Below are 9484 nucleotides of genomic sequence, written 5' to 3'. Positions count from 1 at the left end.
AGAGTAGGATACAAGAGCATATGACACTATGTTTCTGCATTTTGAAAATCCTGTGAATCAAAGAGGCCCTGCCTGCAGAGTTTGGTTTTCTGTGTTCCTTCCGGAACCTTCATCGTAGGGCAAGGGTGTTCATGCAATTCACTGAATATAGAAAAAGTTGGATCAACTTGTAAGGAAAACCGAATCCAAACACTAGCTAACATGGCTTATCGAAGAAAGACACACCTAGACCCTCACATCGAGCGATGGATCTAACAAAGACTAACATGACTTCTGACAATGTACTGTAGGCACACGACGCTTAATCCTACTAGCATTTTAACTTTTTTGTGAGTGAGTGTTTAACTTTGTTGCGTCATCAATTACACTAGGATGGCCGGCAAAGACATCATATTATTGGAGTCTTCAACGATGGTAAAGAAGCACAAGCACATAGCCAATGTTGGTCACCACTTACCTCTCGCTCTCCTCGCTCTCTTGAGGCCATGTTTGGAACGCCGTTTCCCTTAGCAATACACTTGTAAATAATACAGATCTTCTCCCGTCGTTTTGTTTGTAGGTAGAAATCAGTACTAGCTCTGTAAATTACATCTGTAAATTAAATACAGGTGTATTTAAATACATCCAATCCAAGCACTCCCTTAGTGATAAGAAATCTTATAACCAAAGATATTTGTGCTAAAACAATTATAGAATGCTTGGGCTATGGAAAAATTGCTAGACTCGGTTCTCAATTTCTCATACTAGAACCAGGTTCCAACTTATGCCCACCCATAGATGCTGGTACCTTCTGCTTAGGGCCAGTTCGGTTGAGCGTTTAAAAAACTAAGCTATCCCTCCCCGGCTTAAAAAGTAAGTCGCCCCCTAAATTTATTGGGACTTTTAAATTAATTATCCCTTAATTAGTTAAGAAGTTTTAATAAATAAGAAAGGCGGCCTACGAGAAAAAGTTATGATGGAGGTGACTTATTTTTTAAGCTGCGAAAAGAACTGGTCATATCGATGCATGATTCTTTTCTTAGACATGAGCCTTGTGTTATTTTGGACTGAACTAACATTGCACGCGCTCTAATTGACCGGTTAAGCGTTTTTTAATGCATTTTTGAAGTGAATTTAAAATTAAGAGTAAATAAAAACAAGATATATTCTACGAAAATAATACCACAAAATGTTTAGTTTAAGAAGTGAGATTTAAAAATAAAGCGCGTTTCAAAATGCATTTTTGAAGTGAATTTAAAATTAAGAGTAAATAAAAACAAGATATATTCTACGAAAATAATACCACAAAATGTTTAGTTTAAGAAGTGAGATTTAAAAATAAAGCGCGTTTCAAAATGCATTTATAATTCGAGTTTAGACGGAAAATAATATTGTACAACAATCTTTATTGAAGAAGTCAAATTGGAACAAAAATAAAATGAAAATTAAGAGAGGGCCCAACCGGGTTCGAACCGGTGACCTATTAATCTGCAGTCAATTGCAATACCACTGAGCTATGGACCCAATTTTGGATTAGACATTAATTACTCCCATATTAGCTGATCATGTTCGTGTGCACGCGTATGTTTGCTTTCTGTTTTGGAGTTGGCTCTAGATGATCTCGATTCATTAAAAATAAGTTGCTCAGTTATTTTGCGTAAAATAGTTACATCATGCCCACAAGATAGGGTATTCCGGCCGACTTGGCTACCCACGATACCCACACACACCGCCAAAGAGAGAAACAACGTTGAGGATTCCTCCAAGGCGTCGTCGTCACCTCTTCCCGAGCAAGTCACTCCAACTTCATTGAAGAAGAGCAACCAAGAGCCTAACAAATATGCCTAGTAGAATCTCAATATCGGTGCCGGCCTCCGTAATTTTTGCAGGTCGTTCCAAACCGAGCCCGCAAACCTTCAAATTTGAAGGTTGGGGGCGCTCATATGGAGTGAGCTCCAAACCCAAGCTACCATGAGGAAGGGAACTTCCATATCATTCTTCTCCTCCCTTTTCGTGGTCGTACCAATGTTGTGGGCTTGTGGCTGTGTTTTTCAATTGTAATTGCGCCCTTTAATGGTTGCTCACTGCATGGTCATCTCCCCAACTACCCATTAATGGCGCTCACCCCCACCGCGCGCGGGCTATACGATGTGCCTCCCTTCACTACTCCATTGTCCTCAATGGCTCATCCCAAGCCCATCGCCATTGACATCAAGCAACAGAAGGAGGAGCAAGTGTACCATTAGGTTGCTCGATGGGCCGGCGTTGACCATGCCTTCGTGGTTGTTGGAAAAATGGATGCTAAGAGGGACCATCGGCTTTGGGATCGCACGCCCGCTCCCAACACCGGGAATGACACATGGACGGAGTGGGATGAGGTTGCCTTGCTAGGTTTCCGCTCAATCGTGGCCAATAATGTCATCGCCCGCGTAAGTCTGGCGTGTACGAGACCGCTCTGGCTTGTTTCCGTGAGATTGAGGCGGCTAATGCCAACATGGTTCATCGTGGCAAGCCCCGTCGCCGTCGTCGTTCCAACAACTAGTTTAGTTATAGGTTTAGTTTGAGTTTTTAATGTTTTATATGGGCTAAGTGATAGCGAAACCAATTTTCTTCCCCTAATTATGAAATAAATTGCTTGTTCTATGAATGAAATCGTGTGTGCTAAATTCATGCGTGCTTTGAGTGGATGGGTGGGGGATTGGGGAAGAAATTGTTACAGCAAATGACATACGAGTCTCAGACGTACGTAGCTTTATATGTGCTGATTTTAAGTTGTCCTGTTGCTTCGGCAGCCTTTAAAATATTTATGAAAAATCCCATGTTTTCTTGAATAAGCGACATAAAATGGTATCATATCTTCTTGAAGATAACGAAAGGTATCATGTTTCCAATGCATGCTACAGACGCAATGGGAGTTTTCGTAAGGGAGTTTTTCAAGAAGCGACATAAAAAACAAAAACAAAAATAAAATAAAATAAACAAACATGAAATCGTGTGTGCTAAATTCGTGCGTGCTTTGCGTGGAATGGTGGGGGTTGAGAAAGAAATTGCTATAGCAAATGACATACCAATAGTTTTCCTAAGGGAGGATCACATGATTTCTTTTTCAAGAAGCGACATCAAAAAACAAAACAAAATATAAAAATAAACGAACATGAAATCGTGTGTGCTAAATTCGTGCATGCTTTGCGTGGAAGGGTGGGGGGTTGAGAAAGAAATTGCTATAGCAAATGACATACGAGTTTCAGACGTAAGTAGCTTTTTATGTGCTGATTTTAAGATGTCCTGTTTCTGCGTAGCCTTCAATCAAATCATTTATGAAAAATCCCATGTTTTCTTAAAGAAGCGACATAAGAAACTATCATATCTTCTTGAAGATAACAAAAGGAAACTATCATTTTTCCAATGCATATTACAGATGCAATGGGAGTTTTCCTACGGGAGGACAACATGAGTATATCATGTTCTTTTCAAAGAAGTGGCATCAGAAAACAAAACAAACTATAAAAATTAGAGAAACATGAGGGCCCAACCGGGTTCGAACCGGTGACCTATTGATCTGCAGTCAATTGCTCTACCACTGAGCTATGGACCCATTGATGATAAATTCCGTGCCTAAAATTACTGATGATTTAAGGTTACTTAACTACGGCCAACGTGCAATGGGTGTTCAAGATCACGTGCTCCAACACAATAAGAACTCGACATGAAACGGCCGTACACGAGAGAAGAGGAAACGCCGGCGGATGTATGAAATGCATGACACTCAAACTGTCAATACGTACCGATCCTCCCATTTCAAAGTAAAACAAAGAAGAAAGAGTCTCTCGTATCAATCATCGTACGTATATGAATCGGAAGAACACGATGCATGCATGCATGAAACAAAACAACATCTTCATGATAATACGCTCAATTACAAGTTACCGCCACATGTACGTACGTCCACCGCCGCCACTTAATTACACCACACCCAACTCCCGGTTTGATTGATCCTCTATCAAAACCTGCATGCATGCACGAAATCAATCGAGTAGCTATTTGCCGGCGGCGATGCCGTTGGAGGAGGAAGGCGGAGGCAGCAGGAAGTCGAGGAGGATCTGGTTGAAGAGCTTGGAGTCCTCCTGGTGCGGGAGGTGGCCCGTGTTTGGGATGATCCTCAACTTCGCCTTCTCCCCCAGCTTCTCCTTCACCTTGTGCGCCTTGGCCACCGGAAAGATCTGGTCGAACTCTCCCCACACGATCAGCACTTCCTGTACGTCAACACAATCAATCAATCATGTGCTAACATTTTTAATTAGTCCAACAACTTTGTACCGGCCTCGAGTAACTTTTGAGAGCTCCATCCGTTAACTAATACTGTAATATAAGACGTTTTAGATCACTAACAAATCAGCACTCCCCTCTAAGTTACCTGGGGGAGTGGAGTGATCTCGAAGCCGTGCCCGCTGGCGATCCCCTTGATGAGCTCGATCTTCCCCTCTCTTTGGACAGCGAAACACTTCTGCACAATAAAAAGTGTATGCGCTCATTTAGCCAATTAATTAGTTGCAATCTACTACTAAGTACTCTTAGTTTTTTTTCTAAAAAAAATTGGCTACATGCATGATTGCTCTGTCGCGCTAAAGCAGTTCATTTTTCATCAAGGAGGGAGCATGGAAAGTTGAGCATTAGAGTAGTAGTGCTGTTGCATGATGTGACATGGTGCTTGCCCGAGGAAGTCGTCGACCGGTCGCGTGCAGATCAGATGTGATTCGCCACCAAATCGTTGGTGCGGCGTGCTGGCGAATCATGCCTGCGCACCATCCCTACCTTTCCAACCGACGCCGCACCCGCGCACGCATGCATGGCCTCAATGCGATGCTACGTCAACCGGAGCACGTACGTATGCTATGCTGTATGGGCATGGGCTGGGTGCATGCATGCGGGCGTTGTGCTCCGGTTAATGGCGTTGCCGGTACGTACCCGGAGGAGGTCGCGGGCGAGGCACTCGGGGAGGTACTTGGGCGGGCCGTGGGCGCAGATGGCCATCAGCCGCCGCAGCGCCTTGGTGTCCGCCGGCACCATCAGCTCCGTCACGTCCGCCACGCCGCCCTTGGCCGCCAGCGCCCGGTCGTCTTCCGCGCCCTTGGCCAGGTCCGAGCTGCACACCGCCACCTTCCCCACCGTCCACCCTCCGGCTCCGGCTCCGGCCGCCCCGCCCTGCTGCTGCTGCAGCGCCCGCGCCAGGTGGTACGCCACCAGCCCGCCGTAGCTGGTGCCCACCACGTGCACCACCCTTCCCTCCTCCCCGCCGACAGCGACGGCGCCGAGGAGCTTGGCGATGGCGGCGGCCTGGAACGCGTCGGAGCGGTCAGGGGCGCGCGTGGTGGACGCGCCGAAGAAGAGCAGCGTGGGGACGACGAGGTCGAAGTGCCTGGACAGCGGGCCCACCTGCGCCGCCCACTGCCACGTCGGGTCCGGCCCGAACCCGTGGATCAGCACCGCCACCGGCCGCCGCCCCCGCTGTTTGTCGTCGCCGTCGGAGGAGGAGGAGGGGAGGAGGGAGGGGTGGGCCCAGAAGTGGAGCGTGGTTTCGGCGTCGACGGCGACGGAGCTGGGCCGGAGGCCGGCCGAGGTGAAGGCCCGGCGGAACACCGCGTTCAGGAGGGACACCACGCCGAACCCCATCGCTGTCTGTCTGTCTGCCTCTCGCTCTGCTCAGCTCTGCTTCTTGTGCGATGCCTGTCTCTGGCTCGACGTCTTATAGCTATATATGTATGTGGCCTGTTCCCGTCCAATGGCATTAGGTTTTGTTGCTTAACTACCAGCGTACGCTTTGTGATGTTATTTCCAGGTAGAGGTAGGTGAGCATGGTTGGTTCAAGCGTGCGAGAGCGAGGCTAGTGGATAGTTTCCTCTGCTTCTAGAGAGAGTTGGGAGAGGAAAGCTAGCGCGGACGCGACTCAGATGGGGATGTTGCAGAGTATGGACGAATTTCACAATGCTCTGCTTCTTCTTCCTCTTTCTTAATTTGTGCTTTGGTTTGTCTATACGGAGGTATGAACTTTTTCTCCTTTGTCTATAGCGCCAAACCATTACATCTAATTAATATACCAGCTCAACGTCTTTTTCTCCTTTGTAACAAATGTCTTATTGTAGAAACATTTATTACATAAGATGTGTTGCGTAATTTTTCTTTAACAAAAGTTATGCTGCGGGATTTTTTTTTTTATAGCATAGATTGTGTTGTAATTTTTTTTATACCTTATTTTTTTTTTTAGCAAGCATGATGTTGCGATATTTTTTTGCAACGAAGGTAGTCTTACGAAAAATGTAGGGGAGAGACGGAGAGAGGAACGTGATGTTTCTGAACAAAGAAATAAGTCTTATGTTTGAGGACACGTGGCACTCAAAGGAGATGACGGACGCATCAACAGGTTTTCAGCTGATGTTAAACGTTTCCGTTTGTATATTCAGAGGCAAAAATGCTACACCTACGAAAATTGTTAAGGAAAAGTTCCCGTCCGGTCGGCCGATTCAACTGATGCTTCCACCTCTTACCCAGCCGTTGGATTATACAGGGATCGCATGCCTCAGATCTGACATGAAACGAATCTGGGAAGACAGGGGGCCGCCGTGGCCATGTCCGGCGGCGGCCACGCCGGCGAGCTCACACGACCAAGGGGGCAGCCGCCTCGCCTTCCGTGGCCACGGGCCAGCCGCCCGTCGCCCCGCGCCGCCGGAGCGCCGTCGCATCCTAGCCCGCTCGCAGCGAGTTTGTAAAAATTCCTGCAACCTGACCTTTGCTGCAAAAGTTTTCTGCAACATGACCTTTGTTGCAAAAGTTTCTCTCGCAATAATATCTATGATGCAGAAAGACAAAAAAAAAATCTGCAACAAAGTGATTGTTTCTGAAACTCGACAGTTGTTTCAGGAATCGTTAGGTCCAAAGTTATTTTTTTGCAACAAAACGATTGTTTCTGCAACTTGATCGCCGTTTCAGAAAATTTTTGATGCCCGACGGAGCACCCATCAACGGATCGGACGGCTGCTCGCCTCGATCGTACGGTCGTGCGGGTGACGGATGTATATAAAACATCCGTCGATGGATGCGTAGCAGCCCCCTTGTTACGTAATCTTACTTAAAACTGCTATCTCCTTTTTTTATGTTAACTAACCCCCCTGATTTTCAGGATGAGGAGCGTGCTGTCCAATTAAACAAACCCACATCATCTTGTACGTAACTTTTTGTACCATTATCCCGTAGGTGTAGCAAAGCTCATTCAGAGGCATGTCCTCGTTCAACTTGTTACTTCTGGCTGCATCGTTGTGCCGTACAAACTTGATGTAATCTTGGGTCAATCTTGTACAAAATGACCCTTTTCCATTCCCTCGTCTTCCACGCAATCATACACCGATTTTAGGGCATCTACAATTAAACGCCCCAAACTCGCCTCAAAAGCTCGGGCGGATGGCTCGGTCATTGATCGGTTAAGAAAAAATTCGATCTAGATGAGTTTTTCAAACGGGCCTCAAACGTCCGAGCTGACCAGCACGCTCCATATCCAACCCAATTGTGAAGAGGATATGGGGTGTCCGGGCTATTGTGACAGCCCGAGACCGACGTTCCAGAAGATTTCTCCCTTTATTCCGTTTCCGTCGTGTGTTTAGTTTTATTCATTGCACGTCATGTAGTTGCATCATCGATAGAGTTCCGCAAGCGTGTCGGAATGTGAGGACCCGTTCGACTACGTTGGTTCGCCGACATCTCGGAGATGTTCTTCTTCCAAGCGGGATCTCAGGCAAGATGATCATTTCCCCAGATACCATTACTATCATTATCATGCTAGTTTACCATTTCTATCGATTATGTCTCGTTGCCTACCACATGTTAAATATCAGCCTCTCAACAATGCCATGATTACCTTCAACCTGTTCGACCTAGCAAACCACTGATTGGCTATGTTACCGCTTGCTTACCCATGTTGTTTGCGTTGCTAGTTGCAGGTGCAGATGCTTCCATATGATAACATGGGTTCCTTGTCATATCACCCTATTAAATGCTATTTAATTTAATGCACCTATATACTTGGTAAAATGTGGAAGGCTCGGCCTTTCTAGCCTGGTGTTTTGTTCCACCTTTGTCCCCTTAGTTTTCGGCTACCGGTGTTATGTTCCATAAATGAGCGCTCCTAACACGATTGGGGTTGTTATGGGGACCCCCTTGATAATTCGTTTTAGATTAAAGCTGGTCTGGCAAGGCCCAACTTTGGTACTACATTTGCCTAATAACTAATGAACTGCATAGGGAGTAATTAACCCGAGGAAATTTAATCAACCCCCGGGCCAGTGCTCCTCATGAGTGTTGGTCCAAAACAGAGCAGCTTATTAACGCTACCCGGGGCAACTCGGCGTTTGGCGTGGTAACCATCGCTCATCCGTTGTGTCCTGAGAACGAGGTACGCGACTCCTATCGGGATCGTCGACACGTCGGGCGGCCTTGCTGGATTAGTTTTACCTTTGACGAGATATCTTGTGCATCGGGATTCCGGTGATGCTTTGGGTAATCTCAGAGTTGAGGTTTTCCACTAGGGAATCCGACGAGATCGCGAGCTTCGTGATTGAGGATTTCTATGCGGCTTGTGGTAATTTGTGATGGACTAGTTGGAGCACCCCTGCAGGGTTAAATCTTTTCGGAAAGACGTGCCCGCGGTTATGTGGCAACGTGGAAACTTTGTTTAACACTGGTTCTAGATAACTTGAAGTTAACTTAATTAAAATATGCCAACTGTGCGCGTAACCGTGACTGTCTCTTTTGTGAGATCCTTCTCCGATCGAGGACACGGTGGGGTTATGCCTGACGTAGGTAGGTGTTCAGGATCATTCATTTGATCATCAGTAGTTACGTCCGCTATGCGTAGATCTTCCCCCTCTCATTTCTTGTACTCGTAAGTTTAGCCACCAAATATATGCTTAGTCGCTGCTGCAACCTCACCACTTAACCATACCTCACCCATTAAACTTTGCTAGTCTTGATACCTTTGGAAATGAGATTGCTGAGTCCCCTGTGGCTCACAGATTACTACAACACCAGTTGCAGGTACAGGTAAAGGTTACTCGACTTGAGCGCGTTGATTGTTCATTTGAAGTTGCTTCTTCTTCTTCTTCTTCATCATCGATCTAGGATGGGTTCCAGGCCGGCAGCCTGGGATAGCAAGGATGGACGTCGTTCTTATTTTTTTTCTCGTTTGTTTTCGTCCGTAGATGGACCCTGCTCTTACTCTTGATGATTATGTAATGTACTGATGTGACTCTGATGTAGCTTGTGGCGAGTGTAAGCCAACTCTGAATATATATCTCTTCCTTTCAGTACATGTACTTGTAACGATATCCATTCTTGTGACACGACGAGATGCGCTTCTATCCCTGACGAGGCCTTCGTGCCAAATTGAGGATAGGGTCGCATCATGGGCGTGACAAGTTGGTATCAGAGCAAGGACCGACCTAGGAGCCCCTTGATTGAT

At 46.3% G+C, this 9484-nt stretch overlaps 1 protein-coding gene and 2 non-coding genes across 3 annotated transcripts; all 3 read right to left on the bottom strand.

The window, feature by feature from the left end:
- Positions 1-1431: 1431 nt before the first annotated feature.
- Positions 1432-1503, bottom strand: TRNAC-GCA. The gene has a single exon. It is a non-coding gene; the product is annotated as a tRNA-Cys (tRNA).
- A 1999-nt stretch (positions 1504-3502) lies between these two features.
- TRNAC-GCA lies at positions 3503-3574 on the bottom strand. Its single transcript has one exon. It is a non-coding gene; the product is annotated as a tRNA-Cys (tRNA).
- A 281-nt stretch (positions 3575-3855) lies between these two features.
- LOC123439442 lies at positions 3856-6071 on the bottom strand. Its single transcript, XM_045116153.1, has 3 exons — positions 4945-6071; positions 4394-4483; positions 3856-4232 (listed from the first exon to the last, which is right to left on the bottom strand). Exons 1-3 carry the CDS (start codon positions 5647-5649, stop codon positions 4017-4019), a joined length of 1011 nt encoding a protein of 336 aa, XP_044972088.1. The 5' UTR covers positions 5650-6071; the 3' UTR covers positions 3856-4016.
- Between the last annotated feature and the right edge of the window lie 3413 nt (positions 6072-9484).

The sequence above is a fragment of the Hordeum vulgare genome, chromosome 3H (genome assembly GCF_904849725.1).
Source record: "Hordeum vulgare subsp. vulgare chromosome 3H, MorexV3_pseudomolecules_assembly, whole genome shotgun sequence".
NCBI classification, from domain to species: Eukaryota; Viridiplantae; Streptophyta; class Magnoliopsida; order Poales; family Poaceae; genus Hordeum; species Hordeum vulgare.
The sequence above is the reverse complement of the archived record's forward strand: the minus strand, read 5'-3'. Positions and strand labels throughout refer to the sequence as shown.

What these genes read in the sequence shown, in the direction of transcription:
- LOC123439442 (XM_045116153.1), bottom strand. Translation starts at nt 5,649, where the DNA reads ATGGGGTTCGGCGTGGTGTCCCTCCTGAACGCGGTGTTCCGCCGGGCC. An exon ending in TCGCCCGCGACCTCCTCCGG is followed by an intron (nt 4,484 to 4,944) that starts GTACGTACCGGC and finishes TTTATTGTGCAG; the next exon opens with AAGTGTTTCGCTGTCCAAAG. An exon ending in AGATCACTCCACTCCCCCAG is followed by an intron (nt 4,233 to 4,393) that starts GTAACTTAGAGG and finishes GTTGACGTACAG; the next exon opens with GAAGTGCTGATCGTGTGGGG.